General features: G+C 35.4%; 6 protein-coding genes across 6 annotated transcripts in view; 2 read left to right on the plus strand and 4 right to left on the minus strand.

Moving 5' to 3' along the window:
• dgo (ankyrin repeat domain containing protein 6 diego) overlaps positions 1-2,753 on the plus strand; it is a 198,157-nt gene extending 195,404 nt beyond the window's left edge. The window contains exons 7-10 of the mRNA XM_017897387.1: positions 1-910; positions 1,570-1,840; positions 2,163-2,402; positions 2,590-2,753. The exon at positions 1-910 is cut by the window's left edge and continues 2 nt beyond it. Of these exons, the coding sequence (XP_017752876.1) occupies positions 1-910; positions 1,570-1,840; positions 2,163-2,402; positions 2,590-2,753 (1,585 nt within the window). The remainder of the gene's footprint in view (positions 911-1,569; positions 1,841-2,162; positions 2,403-2,589) is intronic.
• A 652-nt stretch (positions 2,754-3,405) lies between these two features.
• On the minus strand, positions 3,406-5,754 carry LOC108545679 (CDK5RAP1-like protein). The gene is made up of 7 exons (XM_017897430.1): positions 5,383-5,754; positions 5,052-5,285; positions 4,770-4,977; positions 4,367-4,687; positions 3,971-4,292; positions 3,743-3,892; positions 3,406-3,677 (listed from the first exon to the last, which is right to left on the minus strand). Exons 1-7 carry the CDS (start codon positions 5,720-5,722, stop codon positions 3,450-3,452), a joined length of 1,803 nt encoding a protein of 600 aa, XP_017752919.1. The 5' UTR covers positions 5,723-5,754; the 3' UTR covers positions 3,406-3,449.
• Positions 5,755-6,092: 338 nt separating this feature from the next.
• Positions 6,093-7,010, minus strand: RpL36 (ribosomal protein L36). Its single transcript, XM_017897456.1, has 4 exons — positions 6,932-7,010; positions 6,620-6,746; positions 6,303-6,437; positions 6,093-6,198 (listed from the first exon to the last, which is right to left on the minus strand). Exons 2-4 carry the CDS (start codon positions 6,743-6,745, stop codon positions 6,112-6,114), a joined length of 348 nt encoding a protein of 115 aa, XP_017752945.1. The 5' UTR covers position 6,746; positions 6,932-7,010; the 3' UTR covers positions 6,093-6,111.
• Positions 7,011-7,296: 286 nt separating this feature from the next.
• On the plus strand, positions 7,297-9,841 carry Cog3 (conserved oligomeric Golgi complex subunit 3). The gene is made up of 2 exons (XM_017897388.1): positions 7,297-8,357; positions 8,778-9,841. The coding sequence occupies exons 1-2, from the start codon at positions 7,430-7,432 to the stop codon at positions 9,839-9,841; spliced, it is 1,992 nt and encodes a 663-aa protein (XP_017752877.1). The 5' UTR covers positions 7,297-7,429.
• Positions 9,842-10,575: 734 nt separating this feature from the next.
• CREG (Cellular Repressor of E1A-stimulated Genes) lies at positions 10,576-12,817 on the minus strand. The gene is made up of 5 exons (XM_017897455.1): positions 12,396-12,817; positions 11,434-11,588; positions 11,108-11,227; positions 10,961-11,042; positions 10,576-10,874 (listed from the first exon to the last, which is right to left on the minus strand). Exons 1-5 carry the CDS (start codon positions 12,685-12,687, stop codon positions 10,651-10,653), a joined length of 873 nt encoding a protein of 290 aa, XP_017752944.1. The 5' UTR covers positions 12,688-12,817; the 3' UTR covers positions 10,576-10,650.
• Positions 12,818-15,484: 2,667 nt separating this feature from the next.
• Positions 15,485-21,793, minus strand: part of LOC108545664 (protein trachealess) — a 32,167-nt gene continuing 25,858 nt past the window's right edge. Inside the window, exons 5-11 of the mRNA XM_017897389.1 lie at positions 19,468-19,657; positions 18,802-18,923; positions 18,333-18,526; positions 18,077-18,183; positions 17,832-17,979; positions 17,609-17,733; positions 15,485-17,474 (exon numbers count right to left, since the gene is read on the minus strand). Coding sequence (XP_017752878.1) covers positions 16,189-17,474; positions 17,609-17,733; positions 17,832-17,979; positions 18,077-18,183; positions 18,333-18,526; positions 18,802-18,923; positions 19,468-19,657 — 2,172 coding nt within the window. The 3' untranslated portion in view covers positions 15,485-16,188. The remainder of the gene's footprint in view (positions 17,475-17,608; positions 17,734-17,831; positions 17,980-18,076; positions 18,184-18,332; positions 18,527-18,801; positions 18,924-19,467; positions 19,658-21,793) is intronic.

Raw genomic sequence — 21,793 nt, forward strand, 5'->3', positions numbered from 1 at the left:
CAGTAAGAACGAGAAGAAGCGAGAGAAGACCGGTAGTGGGACCAGCGGTAGCAGGGATAGTTGCACGAAGAAGGAGAAAAAGAAGCACAAATCGTCCGGTAAGCAGAACAAGGTCCACTTCGAGAAGGCCGTGATGGGCAGGCAATGGTCGCCGTACGGCTGCCACTACTACCCCGATCCGGAAGCTTTTCCTCAGCCACGTTTGGACTCCCTGCCGCCGGATCCCTTGGGTCGCGGGGAGCAGTATTATTTGGACCTGGCCGGGAACATCAGGAAGGGCCCGGTGGGAGTTGGTTACACCTGCTACTGCGCGCCGTTCTTCAGGCACATGGAGGCTAAGCTGGAGAGAGACAAGGCGGAGCTGAAGGCTCACATCGATCAGGCACACGAGAGATTGGACTTGAAGGTGGCCAATCTGGAAAGGAGAACCAGAGGTCAGATCTCGGAGTTGACCAGATGCGTGGCGGCTGAGAGGTCTAGGTGCGACGAGAGGCACATGCACCTCCAGCAACGTCTCTCTAGAGGTGGCAAAGGCAGACACAGCGAAAGACCAGCCAAGGCTACGTTCGCAAATGACCAGTCGTTCCCACCTGCCCGCGCCAGATCCTTGGAGGATCTTCTGGACGACAGACCTCACGATAGAAGCTTCGAGATCCCGGGTGAAACACCGATTCATCGTGGCAGCCTGGACGATCTTGATATTCCGGCCATACCGCGACTCAGCAAGTCCATGAGGGATCTTCCGTCCGGTTCTGGTGTCTCGAGGTCAACGCTGAGGGTGCTCGACGTGCCTGCTAGATTAAACGAAACATTCGACGGGGTGATCAAGCAGGATCGTAGCTCGCCGCTAGGCGCCGCCTCTTCGCCGTCGATCGGATCCAGGCAACAGGTCCATCAGCAGCGCGTGAGTGTGTAATCGCTGATTCTTTCGTTAGCTACGCTAAGCGTCCACGGAGGTGTTGATTAAGCTGCGAGGCTGTAATGACACGTTGCGCGAGGGTTGCACCGCGAGTCGCCTTTACGACCGGCAGATCGCATCGGTTCCTCTGATGCTTAAGCCCCTTTTCTATCTTTTAATACCGTGATATTACACACCGAGAGAGCTAATTGTTTTATCTACCTTCGTTCTTCGCCTTTCTGCTTCTTTCCACGTTACACACACTCGGCAACGGATATCGGCATGTCGAGATTATAAATGAAGCGAGATTGGCAGATAATTGTAGATCGGCGATGTAGCAGAGTCTCGATCCTTTTATCACCGTTAGCTCGCATGTTTTAATTATCCATGCACAATTTTATTCCTGGTAATAATTCGCGGTAAGAATTAACTGTACGTAAATTTTCCGCCTAGCAGCTTGAGAAACACCGAATATATGCGCTAAACGCGGCACACTCTCTTTCTGAAAATTGCTTTAAAAGTTAATAAAGATGTACACGACGTTCTGAAACGTTGTAAGAGGTTAGCTTACCGGGAATCCTTTCGTCGAGTCGTTTTACGAGGTAGAGCACGCTTATTTCTCCGGCAGTCTTGCTCGAAAGTAAGAAAAATTGCGATCGGAATGCCGCCAGGATTCGTCTCGAGATCACGGGATAAATTCGTGCCAGGATGAAAGTAGCGCGACGCGGAAGAACGAGGACAACTCGAACGAGTGGAAATCTTCCGGACGACGAAGCGTTCACGAGATGATTAAGCGATTTCAACAAGTACCTGGCATGCATAACGGGTGGCGGGCTCCACGCTCCGGAAGTAGCGAACCCACCAGTCCAGAGAACAGTCAGTGTTCCCAAAGTCAAAGGGTCCAGCCGCAAGGTGGTGTAGGAAACACTTGGCATGGCGAAGGTTCGATTACTTTCCCGTCTTACATGTACCATACATACCGATAACAAAGAAGTCGATGAATTTTTGAAAAAGTCTTCAAAATAATCGACTAAATGCAGTAAAATAAAATATCACTTACCTTCTGACTAGAAGTTGCGTAGTTAGCCAGAAATTTTATCCATCTTTCATTTTCTTTTTCCACGTCTAATCGTTCATGTGCATTGTAGATCGATAGAGATTTGGTGATCAGCCTTGTGCCCTTTTACCGTGTTGTTGATCTGAAAAATAAATTTATTGTCAGAAGATTGATTTAATAAAACTTATATTTTTAAAATTATTAAAGGTAATGACAGCGAGAGTAGCGAAGGAGACGACGACGAGCAACCAGAAGCATTAAACGGAGGGATCTCTGGAAAAGGAGTGATATCGGAGCACGTGCATTACGACAGCATCGCCAGAATGCCATATAGGTCCCGTAATGCGGTTTATAGTCCAACGCCGCCTTTGCATGACGCACACAATGACTCCGGATATAGCACTCGCATGTATGGTTCTAGCAAAGGTGCTTCACCTTCGTTATCAGGTAAAAATACCGTCGTTCCACCTACGTCCGCCGTGCGGCCTTAATTTTCAATTGAAAACACGTTCAAGTATTGAACGCGCGTTCATTATTTATTCCCATCATCTTCTTTTATTCTGGATGGTATTATGCTTCAATTATTTTTCCTATTATCTTGCTGGTAAAAATGATAATTTCTTTTTATTTTTAGGTCAATTAGAATGCGACGTGATTCTTCCAACTAATCCAAATACATTTCCCAGTGGAGAACAATTGGCTGCACTGTTGGAACAACCGAGGAACCATGATCTTACAGTCTACGAGCGCGGTGCAGACAATTGCGTTATTAATATTGGAACTGCGAGTCTTGTTTAACGTATAACGCAACATTTGGAAACGAATTCTCGTATACTTCCAAAGACATCGACATTTTACATAAGTTAACGATACCTACTCAGGTGTTAATGTAATTTCTCTTTAAAGGAAGATATGTATAAATTTAAGTTGATTATTTTGTTAATAGATTCCTCTGTACAAAATGATTCTCGTTTCAAAGAATAGGACGTTATCGTTTTGTAAATATTTCATAGGCATACGTTAAACTTGAAGGTGTTAAAACTTTCCAAATCATCTTCTAGATCATTTATTATCACCGATCGATCGTATTTATTGTTATAAAATTTTATTAGATACCGATGATATTATAAAAAGAGGAAAGAAAATGAAGTATTACAAAATTCTCTAGGAACAGAATAGATTAGTATAGATAATTCCTCCTTGATCAGTGTGTAATGTTTTGATAAAAATCGTTACTATCATCTCTGTAACAAGAAAAGTTATGTACCTATAAATTGCCATGTACCGCACAATAGGTTAAATGATATCTATTTATTATGTACATGCTTCTTCTTTTATTCGTAATACTATTATATAACTAGTACATACGTAAATTTAATTTTGTACGATTGTAATTAAATTTTACATGTCTCGTTCCAAAACTGAATGTATTATGCAACAATAAGCGTGATTAAATAACAAATGAAATTTCCGAAAGTCATATTCTACTTTTATTTACAACGCCGATGAAGATGCAAATTCTGCTATCGATGAATGATACAAAGGTATACCCGTTAATGTATGCGAATTAGCATCTTGAATTTTTACGACAACGTAATCACCAATTTTTATTGATCTTTTCTCGTTTGAATATTTCTCAGTAGGTATAATCTTGGAAGAAATTACTACTCGCGTGTTTCCATCGTTTTTTGCTTGAAAACCTTCATTTGACCGCTTGCTGAGCTAAAATTATTATACATCGTATTGATATACTAAGTTAGATTATAATAAATTATAAATTACCTTACCTCATCTACAAGCACAAGCTGTAATTGTCCAATCTGTAATTTATTCAATTTTTCTGCTTCGGTTCTATACGTTGAAATCATTCTTTCGAGTCGATTTTGTTTCACACTCGGTGCTACGTCATCCTTGTAACGACGATGTGCTGTCGTTTTCTAAAAATAATAATAAAAATCTCTGGTAAAAAATTTTAAATATAATATAATATAGGAATTTTCTAAAATATCTATTACCTCCCGCATACTGTAACTAAAAAGAAAAGCTCGATTATATTTTACTAATTCCATTAATGATAATGTATCTTGAAATTCTTCTTCTGTTTCTCCACAAAATCCAGTAATAAAATCGCTAGAAAGATAAATATTTGGGATAATTTCGCGTATACGATGCACCAAATCTATATACGACTCTCGTGTATATCCTCTTCTCATTCTTTCCAAAACTACGGAATTACCACTTTGTGCAGGTAAATGAATTTCTTTACAAATATTTGGTCTCTCCGCTATCAGTTGTAAAACTTCGTCTGGAAAATCTTTGGGATGCGGCGATGTAAATCTAGAAATTAATTTCTAATTAAATCTACATTTATTAACGATACTTATTTCGAAATATATGCATATCTTTATTACCTAATCCTTATCTCTGGATTGATACGTGAAACTTCATCTAACAAATCACAAAATCGACGTCCCCCTTTTTTATCCTTATAAACTGTTTTGAAACCTTTTGCTAGATGTGTTCCCGTATTATAACTAACATAAAATTCAGATTGGGACGTATCTCTGTAACTGTTTACATTCTGTCCAAGAAGTACTATTTCTTTTACACCATCATCGGACAAAAATTGAACTTCTTTGACTATACTATCAATCGGTCGCGATCTTTCCCTTCCTCTTGTAAATGGTACAATGCAATATGTACACATATTATCACAACCACGCATTATTGAGCTGAAAAAAGTGGGATAGAAAAGTATCAAAATAATTATACTAAATTATAAATTATATAACAATAAAAAGAATAACAAATTACACAAATGCACTGGTAGAATTTGGATTCAATCTCACTGGTGTAATATCTGCATATGTCTCATCAAATGACAAAACAACATTAATAGCAGTTTCATTATCTGGTACAGATAATAGTCTTGGCAAATCCTTATAACTGTCTGGTCCAGCTATCACATCAACAAATTTGTCCCTTTCTATTATTTTATTCTTTAAACGTTCTGCCATACATCCTATAACAATAAAAACAAGGTTATTACAAAACAATTACTTCAAAAATTGTTTACTCATAAATTTAAAATTATACCTAACAACCCAATTTTCACAGAAGACCTTTTTTTTCTTTTCTTTAAATACCTTAAACTATCTAATTTGTTCCATATTTTCTGTTCTGCATTATCTCTAATAGCACATGTAACAAGCAGAATTATATTAGCTTTTTCTATGCGATCTACTTTTTCGTAACCATGAGATTTTAGGATAGACCATACTACTTCGGTGTCATTTACATTCATCTGACAACCATAAACTTCAAAGTAGACTAAAAAGAATAAAACAGTTTAATGAATAAAAAATAAAAGTATCATTGTAAGTTAGATTTATGATACTCCTCAATTTTACATTACATTTCTATTTACCTTTTTGATTAGAACCATTAATATCATTTATATAAGGAATATTTGGTACATCAATAGAATAATCAGTAGAAATTTCAGTTTTAGGTGCTAAAAAATCTTTAAGTGATGGTCCATTTTTTGATAAATCTCTGAAATGTTTTAAATCACTGGCTTTTCTTTCAATTTCATTAGAAGTTTCCACTTCGGTAACACTTGTGTGTACTTTTTGACTTCGTTGAAAATTATGACACGCAACATTGTAATACTGAGTGAACCTTTTAATAAAACACTTCTTGAGTGATGTACATGTTTTAGAAAGTTGAATAGTTTTTAATGAACGTAACAGAAGAATACTATTCATAGTTAATATTTAATCATTTCAAGTAGGTTATGTATAATGAAACCCTTTCAAAAAATTACATACATCACAGTATATCGTAAAATTTTCTGAAAATGTTAGTTATAAAGGTAAGATTGGTAAAATTTTATTTATGTTACATCTATCTTTTTCATTTATAATCTAAACTATTACGATAAGCACCTTTGAATTGAAACACCGTCCACGTTTAAATATCAGTGGTTCTCATTTCAAACTTTTATTTTTGTTTTCTAACCTAATTTAGCTTAGATTTTAAAATGATGGTTAAAAAGAAAACATTTCATGTAAAGTTTGTTTAAATATTTCAGGTAATGTTTTTTTATATATATATTTTTATATATACTTATTACAAAAATTTAATAACGTGTTATTTAATGATGTGCAGCTGCTTTCCTCATCTGGACAAGGATGTTTCCAAGTTCTTCTCGCTTCCTCTTTGCCCTGATATGTGTGCCCAACTAAGAAATTTTGGATACATTTTAAGGTTATTATTATTATTATTATTTATTTGAAATACTTACAGAAGAGATGTTAGTTATATGAAATTTATTGACATCCTTACCCGCCTCTTTAAAAATTTCAATGCACGCTTATCCTTGGAAACTTTCAACAATTCCATAGCACGCTTTTCATATGGTGCATGTCCAGTTACCTCACGGATTAAGTCTCTGACAAACTTGCTATGTTTAGTTTGTCTCTAGAATTAAAAAATTTATGCTCGCTGGATATTAATTAATTACATATATTTAAATTATATATATTTTTCACTACTTTATATTTTAAGAAACTTTTAATTGTAAAATATTAAGAATAATGTACAAGTATTAAGTACTTTATCAAAATAATAGTTTCTTCTAATGAATATCTCTTTATACTAACCCCTTTTAGTCTTGCTGGCAAAACGCACACCGTCTTTTTCTTCTCATTTTTATTCTTTGCTACACGGATTTTGGTGGTTTTATGGCCTCTATTAAGACCAACTGCTAATTCATACCTCGGAGCCATCCTGTAAAATTAATATCGTGACTTTTAAAGGTTAGGTTAGAAACATAACAATATTATGTTGCACAAATTGCACGATAATATTATGTGCGTTAAATTGCATTAGTTAATAAGAACATTTATCGATATATAAATACTATTGATTTAATAAAACTATAGAGATATTTTAGGATTCAATTTGACACAAACCTTTGCGGCTTAAATACACTTGTAGAAAGAAATACAACCTTGTTTTCATTAGAAAATTTTGGTTTATTCTCTATGCGCGTGCGCCATGATATTGAATCGTAGTATTGTGCGACAGAATATTCTTATGTACTTAATATAAATTCCCTATAATGAATTTTATTTTATTTAAAACAATATATTTGTCATATTTTTCAACATAATAGTATAGAAATATATTATACATACTTTACCATAAATAATACAAATATTATAAAAACATATTTTTCCTGAAATTTACTTTGATATAGATTTTAATATTTCGTATGATGAATACCCTGCGATATAATTGACAAATTTATTTCAACTTCACAATTGTGATTCGTAATTGCTGTGGTGTCAGATTTTCGAAGAGAATATTTTAATTTATATTACAAAACGGTATGTGTGTAATATACGCAGTCATATCATTTTTCTCTAAAGCGTTCAGTTCGTAACATTTATTTTCACTGACAAGAAACCATGTCTAAAACGAAAAACATTCCAAATAACTTAACCAAGTGGGATCTGTCAGAAGATTCCCTGGCACCATTAACTGATTATCAAAAAGAATGTTTATTGAGTTTAGAAGAAGAATTGTTTCCTGACAGTAAGGTCAAAACTGAGGAAATAAGTGATACGGTATGCACAAATGGAGAAACTATGAAATCAGTACAAATAGAACGATGTCAAGATTTGCTAGAACATTATGATGCATTAGAACAAAAGTGTATGGACAGGAAAGATATGAAATATAAGTTATACCTTAATGAACTTCAAGCTCGACGACAAGAATGTAATGAACTTTGTCTACAAATAGAAGATGCATTGGAAAACTTTACAATGTTATCTAAACAATATTCAGAGGTCTCTGATAAAACAGTATCTCTTTATGATGCAAGTGAACAGCTTGATTCTGATCAACGAAAATTAAATTCTACAATAGAAAGTATCACAGAATATGTGAAATATTTTAAGGATATTGATATGATGATGGAAAAATTAGAAGCACCAACATTATCAGTAAACAGTGAAATGTTCTTCAATATATTGGATAAAATTGATAGTAACATAGATTTTGTGCAGAATAATCCTTCCTTTAAAGAAAGTAATACCTATTTAATTAAATATAAACATTGTCAATCTAAGGCAATATCTATGATTCAAAATTATATTTTTAACTTGTTTAGCAAAACAACAGAGAGCATTTTAAATTTGAAAGACAATGATGATTCCCAAGATAATACAGATGCAGCTTTAGCTTTGTTTTATGGAAGGTTTCAAACTATTTTATCAAAAGCTAGGCCAGTTATAGAACAAATTGAAGCAAAATCTTATAAACGACAAGAATATGATAGCTTATTATCTGAGTGCCATCAATGTTATTGGAGTCAAAGGGGATTAGTATTAGGTAGTAGCGTACAAAAGTCCTTAATATCTGTAAAAGAGAAATACAATGGTGATCATTGTAGTTTAGTACGAAATTCATGTGCACTGTTATTACATGCATCAATGGATGAATATAAGTTATTTTATGAATTCTTTTCTAAACCATCTAATGGCTTAACAGCGTATCTTGAAAGCTTATGTACTTCTTTATATGACACACTGAGGCCATTCATAATTCATATTAACCATTTAGAAACATTAGCTGAAATATGTTGTATTTTAAGAATTGAAATGTTGGATGAACATGTTCAAAATAATTTTGAACCTTTGGAAGGGTTTGGAAATATTTGTCTACAATTGTTGCATGATGTACAAGAAAGACTTGTATTTCGTGCACATCTTTATTTGCAATCTGATGTTTTGAATTATAATCCATCACCAGGTGATTTGGCATATCCAGAAAAATTAAAAATGATGGAAGATATAGCAGAGTCAATAAGAGAAGAATCCAGACAAACAAAGATTAAAAGAATATCTGTTTCATCTAATGATGAAAATGTTCTAGAACCAATATCCAGAAATCATATAGAAATAGATACCATTTATCAAAAAACACATATGGGTAATTCACCAGCGGATCTTCATGGAATGTGGTATCCTACTGTTCGCAGAACATTAGTATGTTTATCAAGATTATACAGGTGTGTGGATAGATCAGTTTTCCAATCTTTAAGTCAGGAAGCCATATCACTTTGTGTTCAAAGTATAGAAAATGCAAGGCAAGAAATTGAAAAAAGAGCATCATCTTTGGATGCAGAACTATTTCAAATAAAACACTTGCTCATTTTGCGTGAACAAATTGCACCATTTCAAGTGGATTTTACCATAAAAGAATACAGTTTGGATTTCTCAAAAGTTAAAACAGCAGCATTTGGTTTATTAGAGAAGAGCTCAAGACTTTTTACACTATCAAATAATGCATTATTAGAATTTCTATTAGAGGGAGCACCTCAGATGAAGGAACAATTAATAGATTCCAGAAAACATGTGGATAATAAATTAAAGTATGCCTGTCAACGTCTCATACAATATGCAACATTTTTATTAATACACCCTATTTTGAAATTATTAGAAAAAGAAAAGTTACATGTTAATAATCCAGATGCATCTCAAGAACATATGCTTGGAAGTCCTCAAGATGTTGCAGCAGCAATTAGTGAGGTATTGCGAATAATTAAATTTAAATGTCCTGAAATCCAACACCTGATGCAATTATATCTCTCTAATAAGGAAACAGAATTTATTTTATTTAGACCAGTAAAAAATAACGTTTGTGCTGCATTTACACAATTATATCAAATATTGAGTAAATATTATAATTCAGAGGAACTTCTATTAATTGCATGTCCATTACCAGAACAAATTTCTGTCATATTAAGCTCAACCAGTCTTGTCCATGGAAAAAAGAATGAAAAACCTCAAAGAAAAGATTCAAAGAAAACGTAGCAAAAATGAATTAATAAATTTGTATAATTAAGTATTGTATATTAATGTTATTTGCGTACTATAAACAAATTATTAATTTTTTTTTTTAAGTATTTGTTTTTAAAACAGATATTAATATATAACAAATATTTTATATTTCTAAGTAAATTATGTAAAATGTGTATAAATCATAATTCCATATGAAATAGATATTCAAGCAAAATTAAAAAGAAGCTACTGCAATTTATAACGTCCTGTAATAAAAAATACTATATAATATTTTAATTCTTCAAAATGAATTTTAAGCACGCGTAATTTTTATATTACGAAGACGTATATAATTAAAATATTAAATTAAGTTAATATCACAAAATTTGTATATCCCTTTAATCAAAACTTATGATCTTAAATAAATTTTTACAAAAATTATCATGGGTTTGAAATAAAAGAAGCTGTATATTTTTGTAGTAAACAGAAATATAGCGTATCTTATTACGATAACATTAGAGATTTTATTTTTCTAACTATAGTTGGAAAGGTAATAAACTGATAATATATAAGTGATAATAATGTAAATTACATATTGTTGTACATATTTATCTTAATTTTACAAAAATATCTACTTTTCTGCCCTTTTCTTTATTTATATGAAAAAACAATAATAATTTTTATTAAACAGTTAAAGTAACTTAATGGATTAGAATTGATTTGAAATTGATTTATTACACTGGCTTTTATATATATTTATATAATACCATTAAAAATTTATAAAGAACACGGGTAGGTATATCAAATTGTTTAAGTTTTTATATTAATACTTCTCTATTAATTTACACACGGTAGACCACAGGATTTATCATATTAGAAGATAGTCTATATTCTTCTTCAGATTTACTTTCATTAGAGTCTAAAGGAAAATGTCGGTTGAATTCTTCGGTAATATTTGCTACTGGTGGATGCAAGTAATCTTTCACAGTGACGTATTTCGGACCACCGAACGTATCCAACACTACGATTGAAATTATCTTCAATTTGGCAAAATAAAAATGATGATCTATAATGTTAAACACAATATTTTTAAATTAGTGCACGTAGTAACATGGTTGATTAACTAATGATATTTAGTAGGACAATTCTTACCTGCTGGCATATTAACTAGTCCTGGATGACGCGTGAAAAATACTTTTTTAGCTATTTCTTGTTCCGTACTATCGTCTTTCAACTACAACAGAATGTAATAATTGTTACTAATTATTCTACTATAGGTTGAATAAAAAGTCTACTAACTGGTTTAATTTTGCCGGTTAGAAGAATTCTGGCGCATCGAGGATCCATAGGGTCCCACTTTTTAGATTTGCAGTATTTTCCTTGAGCCAATGTCATCAGCAACGAAGCCCGGTTATCTCTCTATGATAAAAAAAATTATAAAATTAAATTTCACAATTTGTATAACGATAAACATGCAAAAAAAAATAATTAAATTCAGTTAATTAAAGGAACAAAATGTTTGAAAATAAAATATACGATGTTATTCGCTATCTTATCAAATGATGGTAACATTACATACAAAGCATTCATTTATATTGTGACAATATACGTGTTGTGATTCTTACTGCGAGGTCTTGAGCTGTAAAATCCAAAGGAGTGAGATATAAGTATGGAATCCCAGATCCATTTCCTAAAAGTCCGTCTGTATATGAAACTAATGTTACGGCTGGAAACGATTCAATATCCTTTCTTATGCTTATTGTTGCCACGGGTACCCAATCTGTACACATTAAAGTATTCGTAATAATTCACGGAATATTTAATTAGCATTGTGTGAAAAGAAAACAGATACTTAATTTCAAGGTGTTATAAATATGTAACGAAAGATAGTACACATATATGTATTTTCAATTATTAATAATACGAGTAAGATAGTTAAATAACTTAAGTTATTCTTTTATTTGAGAAATTTGTAAATTATATTTTCAAAATATTCAAGGGAAATAAATTTGCATCATAAACAAATAAATAAATGTATTCGGATACAAACAATATGCCTGCATACATAATAGTGTAAATAAATGACTTTATCGAAATGTTAGATAGAAATCAAAATACTTCTTGCAGTGATATTTTTCTCTCGATTTAACAATGTTTTTTCTTCAAAATCGAACTTCGAACGATCGGATTATCACTGCCTTGTGAAACAATAGAAATAATGTAAAATTAAAAATTTTAATGTGACGAACATTAAATAATATAAACCCAAGATGTGAATTACGATTAAATAAATAAAATAATAAATTATATTTGAATTTATTATACATTGCATTTTGTTATATATTGAACATTTGAAACATTGCCAAAACTAAATATATATATAATTCTAATATTAGCTTCTAACGAATATACAAATCTACATGTGTATTTTTCTTTTCACTTCGTTGATTTCTAAATGATTCATAATGATACAAACATGCCTTTGTTAGAAAGTGTTTATGCAATTTTCACACTAATCAAAAGTCATTATTTCATATATTTTAATTAGAAGTAATCACCACATATCATGATAGTATACTTTTCTTACCAGCCTGATTGACAATATATCTTGCCATTAGAGCTGCCTGATTGATAGGTGGTGGAGTATTGGCGGGCTGTTCTTGAGGTCTCTCAAACGATTTGTACATGTCATGATTTTCATGATGTCGTTTTTCATATCTTATTTGTTGTGGACCATTTTCGCGCACTTCCTTTGCTTTTTTCCATTTTAAATACTCTTCAAATTCTTCCCATTGTTCGTCTTCTGAAAACTGCGGATATTTCTTTGCTTCAATCGTTAAGATCAAAACTGCAACGAAGATCGCAAATCGTAAAATCATGGTTTGTATCTACAATTATTCACTCCGACAGTAAATGTATGCAATGAAACATGAATGTACTATCGTATGCCTTTTCAGATAACGTCACATTTGAGGTCTCGTTTTGGATTTATCACTTATATAGGCGCGTATCTGCTAGAAGTATGAGAATGACAAACACGAGCTCCAATGACCGTTGAGAGCACTGACTCAAGGTCTAAATACGTATATATGAACATCGAACTTCTATATCATGCTACGTGGGAATGAACAAAATTGCTTAGTAGGCAAACCTAACCTAATATCTGTAAAATGTCAAGCATTGTATTCAGGTTTTATTGCAATTAATGGAAAGGAAAGTTATTTTGAGGCATTAAAGCTTAGTATTATATTAAAGTTAAGTAGTCATAGAAATTATTAACCTGCAATTTATATAAAATTATAAAATGTTTGAAAATTTCATAATTATTCCTGCAATTATAAAACGTTTGAAAATTCCACAGGATTAATAGTTAAATAACGAATTGATTAATTTTAATGAAGATAATTTTATAGTTATTTATTCTAGTTTAATGTATGTATGTATGACGTATAATGTATTCTGATTATCTATTTTATGGTTAATTAAATGAGTTATAAGATCTATCTGGATACTAAACGAATAGTAATTGATATGGAATGTAATATACGATATAATGTAGTAAATAATTATACATCAATGATAACAAGATTATTTTTGTATCGTTGAGTTTTATAATTTTTTCTGAGGATAAAGAATATGCTAATAATTATCACAGTATAAAAGAACAAAAGCATAATTGTTACCAAACATATATATGTTGGTTATCCAACTTTTGTTAATAAAAGTATGTTTCTTAATGTACTTATCTGAAAATATAAATTATTACACCTGTTTTCAACATATTAAACATATTTATTTGAACATTGGAAACAGGAAGCAAAAAATTGTTATTAGAATTTGAATGAAAATTTATAGCTTTTACAAAGATTTAAGTGCACTGCATTTTTATTTTTAAATTACAATTATGGACTTCTAAACAAGGAATAGTGTAAATACTTAGAAATATTTATACGTAGTTTAATTTGAGTCTAACCTTTGCTTGAATAGTAATGTAGGAGTAAATTTGCTATCAGTCTTATGATCTTTACATCTGATCTTACAGTTTTATTTTTGAAGAATAATTTGGTAAGGCATATTTTTGTATGCATGATTTTGTGTATTTTTAGGCTTTGTCAATTAATATAAGTACTTTCTCTATACAGAGTGCTTTTGCGCACAATCCAATTCTTTGTATTTATATGTGGAACACCACTATTTGGCAAAAGCTGATTTTCATCCAATTTTAAGTATTTCCTATTATTAGGACTTTTAGATATACTTCCAAGCATATAGATTAATTGAAATTACTTAATTAAATGTTAATTATAAAGGATGAAATGAAATTTACAAATAATACAATAATAATAAAATAACTTGTATGTATTTTAAACCTAAGTTGTGAACAAAAATATAAACAGGGAATGAATTTAAGAAACATAATTTATCTTTGAATGTTTATGATGTGTTGTACATTGTTGATTTTAAAATGCAATAAAAGACATGGAATGATAAATTTGTGAAAATTTTGTAAAGCATTAATGCACAATACTACAAACTTCTTAATGTTAAGTGGACATATTTTTTTTTTCAAAGAATGTAGTACACTCGTAATAGAAAGAAAATTCGATTTTTTTATAATTTCATGTCATAATTTTAATGAATCCCAAGAGCGAAGACTGCACTGAATCACAAAGTTTCGTTTTACCAAGATGGAGACGTTATGCATATATTTTAATGCTTAAGTCACTGCCTTACAATGTTTCTCCAACGAAAATAAATTCCGTAGAAATGTTCCGAAAAATTATGAATAGAAATATTCAACAGGTGAATCTTACAGCACATAAAATTGTATTTACACGTGTACTCGTCAAAAAACAATTCATCAATTTACAACAAAACATAATAATCTCTTTGAAAGAATTCGCTACCTCTAGCAACATACACTCGTATCTTATAACTTTTGTTTGGAAAGAAAGATTTATTGCACGCTTTTATATAGTTTTACCACATAAAATAGAGTCAAGCGCTTTTTACCCTCATTCCGATAGGTCGAATTATTTTCTATATAATTGATAAGGCAGTGGTTTACTGTTATCAGACAAATTGATATGTATTAACGCGTTGGTAATAAATGTATACTAAGATTCGAAAGATAAAATTTAAAAACGCGATTCTTAATAGCAACAATTATAAGATAAAGATAACTCATATGAAAACTGATGAAATAAATTAACAACATTAAAACTATGCTTTTCTATATTAATAGAGATAGCGATTTCTTTCGTAAGTGTTACATACTCTTGCATTCTCTCTCTCTCTCTCTCACACACACGCACACACGTACACACGCACACGCACACGCATACACAAACACGCACGCACGCGCTTAAATTCATACAGAAACAACGCTTCTTTTGTTTACGTTATAAGCAAAACACACGCACACGCATACACACACACGCACGCACGCGCTTAAATTCATACAGAAACAACGCTTCTTTTGTTTACGTTATAAGCAAAAAGGTAAACATTATTCTTTTCTATCCGATCCTCTTAAATTAACGCTAAAAAACGTGTAACGATTGCACTGTCGACTTCACTAAAGTCATCGTATTTACGCAACAAAATGTTACAAGTATAAAAAATTTACGACAAGTACGGCTTCTCGAGTAAATTTATCGCTAACAACCACGCCGGTGTTTTTCACAGCAATAACGCTGGTAAACCTTTATTCGTTTCTCCGTTGTTCCTCTTTTCGTGCGCGTTCTCGTGTCACGTGGGACAACTAACCATGTTAATTAATTGCTCACCGCGTTTCGAGATTCACCGTTTTGCCCCTTGAGCGTCGCACCAAACATGTTCTGTCCTCTGTCTCATTTTTTCTTTCCCTTCTTTGTTTTTTCTTTCTTTTTCTTCTTTAGAAACTCCTACCCTCCGTTCTGCTTACGCGAATATCTCCGAAAATGTCAACATACATAATAATTTATTCTGTTATATTACAATAAGTCGTTCTACATAGTCGAGAATAGAGAGCAGCGATTTTTACAGTTCAATTGGCACATCGGATGCGCGCGTATGATTCGCTGGGTTCGCGGGGATGAGTGGAAAAATACGAGGAAAAATAGGGTGAAAAAAGTAGGATACAAAATAAAACTAGCTGGAGCGATGGTAGAAACGATGAACGAACGTGTAACGAAAGTGAGAAATAGGTAAAGCGAAACAGGAGAAAAGGGAAAAAGAGAAAATGAACAAACATATGGAAGGAGAGAGGGAAAACGAGAGGGAAATTCGTGTACAGAGATGCCGAGGTGAATATGATATCACTGATATGCATGTGGGGACTTTGGGCTCAGAATTTTCAGTTATTTAAGTACACGTCTCTCGCGTGCCGGCGCACGCCACTAGGACGTCGAACTGTACCAACCGTTCGTCGTCGACTTGTTCGTCGGATGGTAAATGTGGAAACCAGCTCCGGCAGCCGGGTGATGGTAAAATTGCGCTTGCTCGCTCAAGCCAGCCGAAGCGTATGCCGCGGCAGCGTCCAATGCGCTCGGGTGAACGGCGGCCGAGTACACTTGGGGCTTCAAAGGCAACGGTTGCGCTGGCTCGTATTGATGGCGTAGCACGGGGTCAGTGTAGGCCGACGAACCTTCGTAGCTGCTTATCACGTTCACTGGATGAAGCTGTTGCTGTTGTTGTTGCTGTTGCTTGTCTCTCGGTGAAACCGATGACGGTGGAGTCATCGCTGAGTGATAATCAACCGTATAACCGCTGGCGGTAGAGTACGAGGAAACCAGGCTGGTAAACGCGTCAGCACAACTAGTTCCAGTGGAACTCTTCTGATTGTGCGTTGCTAAAACGAATTGATGTTCACCGTAGGTACTGGATCCTTCGGATCCAGGTGGAGTAGGCAAAGGGCCACTCGGTGTCGTGTCCCCGGCATAGTAGGTTTCACCGGAAGAAGAGATTCTTGTACTACCACTGGACGTGATTCCGTGAACATTAGCCCGTATCACGCTCTCCCTGTTCGCGTATAATTGTCGTAGAAGAGCGGATGCTGGTAATGGCGCGGTGGTCGATTGTTGCGGACTCAAATGCCCCAAATGATGATGAGCTCCGATCCATTTTATCGTACTCCTCTGTTGTTGTTGCTTCAGCAACGCATCCGTGCTGAAATCCGTAGGTTGGTGCAGTGTCGGTGAATGGGACTTATTGAGATTCTGAACTGGCAGATGCTTGGACATCGCTTGTTCTAAATCTTTCACGGAGGTGCCGGTACTGTCGGCGTTGTTGCTCGTTCTATCTTCCACGCGTCTTGATTTCGGACTGGCCGAGCACAATACTTGCTCACCTCCTGAAATGGAATGGTTTGATGGAGCTGGACTTAGAGCGTGGCTTCTCTCGTTATTCGTAACTTTCACCGTTGAGTCGTCCTCCTCGTCCTCCTCCTCGTTCGAGCTGCTATCGTCCTCGTGCAGCTTCCGTTTGTGCCCGCGCAATTTCACTACAAGCGTGCTAATGTTCCCTACCGATGTCTGCGGCTCTTGTTGCAGCTGAGCTATGTTGTCGTGATGTCGGCTGCCTCGTTTCTCGTTCTCCGATCCGCGAGTGTCTTCGCGATCTTCCGGCGGTGACCTGTGTGGGTGTTCCTGATGTTGGTTCGGTGGTCCACCGTGATTTCTTCCCTCTGCAAAGCATTATAATGCTATTTTAGTGATTAGAAGGTTTCGGATCATCGACGAAGGCGGAGTACTTATATTTGATAATTTTACAAAAATATTTCGAATAGTTGAACAAAATAGGAGATCTTAGGATCCTTACCTCCTCTATCGGCATCCGGTGATCCATTTTCTGGATCGTTCCCAGCTGCGTCCTCGCGTTTCACACCCATAACGCCTTCCTCCAGTTGACAGCAATCCAGGATTAAATTTTCGAACTCACGACCACTGAAAGGAAAAGTAAATCAATTCTTTTGTCGTATTTCGATTGGAAGATTCGATGGCAGGCATTTAGTTTTAGAAAAAGATTCTTATACGTAACTCACCTTATAACATAATTGACACAGATGATGTTTTGTTCCTCTGCATTTTTCGAATTGCACACTACCGTGGCACACGTCTGCAGCCACGTGTATCCTCCGCTTTTGTTCATCAACCTATAATAATGCGTCAATACCTGTCCCTTGTGGATCACTGAAATAAATTAAATCGCCTCGATGAAGTCAGTCGCATAAATCGAAGATTGAAAAACGTAAACGGATTAATAAAGAGAATTAATAAAAATACTCACAGTCGATATGAGATTTCCGAAGACGATTCGCATCTTCCCCATGGCACAAAGTGTAAAGATTTTTCCCTGTTAATTCGTCGGCTGTATAATCTAATAATTCGGACACCCTAAAAATCGACGTAGAAAACATCTTATCACGTTATTCACACGAAACGAGCAAGGAAAGTTGAAACTTTGATGAAAGAATTCAAAAAATCCAGAAATTTCTTGTATTTCTTATTATACATGCGTTATATGTAAGAATTGCAGTGCTCACCTTGGTTCGCAATGTGCTATCCGAAAATCGAAGCTGATTCGCGTGACGAACATGTCGGCTTCGAGGCGAATTTCGTGCACACTTGGCGGAGGAAGTGCGATCGCCAGGCCAACCATGCCTATCAACGGTGGCGCGGACTTTCTTGTATGGCTAAACGTATACTGCGGTCTCAAACGGCACAGTAACAACACGACCTGAATTCGTAATCGTTTATTAACGAAACTCTGGTTTCGTTAATTGGACGCGATTGATTGACGAAAGGTTAAAGCAACGGAACCGAAAATTTATTGGCGCTCGATCGAAGGCACATTATAGCTAACGATGGTAACCAGACCGATGATATATTCTACTAAATAATTTAAACACCCTTTTCTATGATTTTTAACGAAAAATTTCGCTCTTGATAAACGACAGGTGATCCGTGGATTTTACGGAAGTATACAGATCTATGAGAGAACAAAATGCTCACCCTATAGCCTGAAGACTTAAAATGGCAGCCCCTTTTCGTGAGAGTAGACTTCATCCGGACGCAGAACGCTCGGTCGTATCCTTTGTAAAGGCTATTTGCTGTTAACGACATTACCGAGGACACTGTAATTGAATTAAAAGGAAGGTATAAATATTTATGCAGCTATAAACAGTACTATACAAAAGCTTGCTTATTTCCTATCTTCTCCAGTTACGTTTTAAGTTATTCTTTCGGCGTAACAAAACAATTTTCAACGAGCAAACTGGACGAGCAAACTGGTCGAGGAACGTACAAGGAGGAACGCAGTCAGTTCTATAAATTATATAATTTATATATATTTATATATATAATTAATATAAATTTGGTAGGAACTGATAAAGGAAGAATTAAAAATTAAAAATTAAAAATAATTTTTAAGAAGACAGGAGTTAGATCGATAAATCACGATGAAGTGCTACGGGAGAGATCAAACGTCTCGTAAGATACATTTCTCAATGATAGAACAAAGTGCGAACGAAAAACAGGCATCTGTCATTTGCTTCTTCGAGATCTCCATTGTCTCGTTCAGATCTATCCGAGTTTCTTTAACGACTACTCAAAAATTGATCAACGAATCTCGATCTCGACGCGACTCGTTGTAGCAAAAGCGTCATCGCAGAAACTTACCGTCGGGATTGGCGGTGGTAGATGATCCGTGTTCTTCAGACGCCGCGCTACTCGGCGATGCTAGCCCGGAACTCGACGACTGTGGACCGGAAGAGCTGCTCGAAGTCAGCCCAAGGCCCAATTGTTCCGCGACTTCCGCGTGGTCTTGCTGATGGACGTAATCGAAAACGCTTGACCCCGTCATCTCTACCTGTAATTCAGAAAAATATTTTACGTCTCTCCATAGATCTTCCTGTCTTTCGACATTATTTTCAACGATATCCTTTTAAAAAGAGGACCTAGGATTTTTCTCTCTTTTATTAACATTCCTTTTTAATTAACAAGTATTCCTCAATGATACTCGATGATTTTTTAAAAGTATTTTGCACCACGAACACGACTTTATTTTTCAGCATACCTGTAGCATATTTTTACGCGATTTTTGTTTAATATTATGACAGATTGATTAGATAAGGACCGAATTCGGGATAATTGTCAAATTTTCTTCAAAGAATTCGACATACGACACGAATGCAACGCTAAAGGCAGAACGCGTGTTTGAATATCGCAATTTCCTTGACAAGTTGCAGAGAGGTGACTTAATTAGAGGAAAAACTGCAGTCGGGGACAGCTTTCTCGAGGCGACTCCAGTGCAGGCAAACTCTGCGGGTCTTAATATGATAGTTTCCACGAAAAACTGCTTCGACGTGACCGAAGCGACGTTCTTTCGTTCGATGGAAATGGCTGTCGTTTTTGTAGCATGATTTTCGGATTAATTTTCTCTCGTAGATCGTAGAATCTTGAATAACGCGATCGAACTTGCGATTAATCGTTTCGAGGAATTTCCGTTGATAATTTTCCATCGCGGGGAACGACATCGATGCCGGTGGAATTTTTCCAAAGGAGTTAATTCAATCAATTTCGATGCCTGGAAAAATTCAAGAGCGACAAATGCCTCTATCGCCTCTATCTGTAATTACGTAAACTTTTCCCAATGGAATTGAATCGAAAGTTCTTTGTCGAGGCCACCCACTTCCTGTTTAGGCTTCTTACGTGACTTTTAACGATCTCCGGGGGAATAACACGTCTGGCATTTTGTCGCAAACTCCGTGCAATGAAATAATTTACGTAAACACGTGTTCCAAATTGCGGAATATTTTTCGAAAGCTTCTTTTTGCTCGCCGTAAATCGAAGTAACTTTATTTTTGCGTAAAACACTATCTTTCGGGAAAATGGCGATCTAAATGCGGGACACGTTTGGAGCCGAAATTCTATTATTAAAACTTTACAGAACAGCGGGACGGATATCGATGAATACAGGCGACAACGAAAAACAAAATAATTTTCTTTTTCACGAGAATAACGCGTTCGTTATTTAATTACAGCTTTTCCATCGATGAAGCAACTGTGTCCGAAATATTCGAAAGAAAGGTTCATGGGATTGCGTCCGCGAGCAGACTCGCGCGTTATCATCTGGATAATTCTGTCATTGTTTTCGATACGCTTCCACTCTCGTCTAATGCAATTATTCGAACAGGCATGGCTTCGACGATCGTCGATTTACCCTCCGATCTCGAGATTCTCGGAACTCGCGCAAAGACAAAGCACGTAAGAGTATGTAAATCCCGCGAAGTAGATTACTAGCTCAGAGGGGCACGGTTTCCCATCGGGGGATGCTCTCGTTCGACAGAGAAGGAGAAAGAGGGAGAGAGGGGGAGAGAGAGAGAGAGAGAGAGAGAGAGAGAGAGAGATAGGGGGAGGGAGAGACTCAATTTCATCGAGCACGGAAACTTTAATTTCAATCGAACTTCCCGACAGAATAATAATAATACTAAAGCTGGTACCCCTGTAACCCAGCAAACACAGAAAGAGACCCATTAAAAATCAACCTCCCTAACGAGACTTGGAAATCGTTAACCTGTTCGACTGCCGTGAGACTATATCGCGTTCCTCGTCAGGGGGTGCAGGCTACAAGCGGAGAAAGAAGGCCATGGAAAAACAGCAGCATTCGAATAGGGAACGAGCGAAAGAACATCTTCGGCGACGCGATTTCCATGTCTGCGCGTTGGAACATCTTCTCTCGCCACGCATTCCTCTGGCCGGTTCTCTCTCGCGAGAAGAAATACCTCCGGAACACAGGGGCTGCCGGCGGCCATGTTTGTGGCAACGTCGGCGCCGGTTTCCCGAATCCCCGAAATACCCTATTGATTGCTCCACGAGTCTCGCAGAACCGAGCTGGTACACCGGTCACCTCCCGTACACCTCCTGTTCCTCCCTCACTCTCTCTCTCTCTCTCTCTCTCTCTCTCTCTCTCTCTCTCTCTCTCTCTCTCTTTCTCTTTCTCTCT

This window comes from Eufriesea mexicana, unplaced genomic scaffold, assembly GCF_001483705.2.
Source record: "Eufriesea mexicana isolate 0111107269 unplaced genomic scaffold, ASM148370v2 scaffold492, whole genome shotgun sequence".
NCBI lineage: Eukaryota > Metazoa > Arthropoda > Insecta > Hymenoptera > Apidae > Eufriesea > Eufriesea mexicana.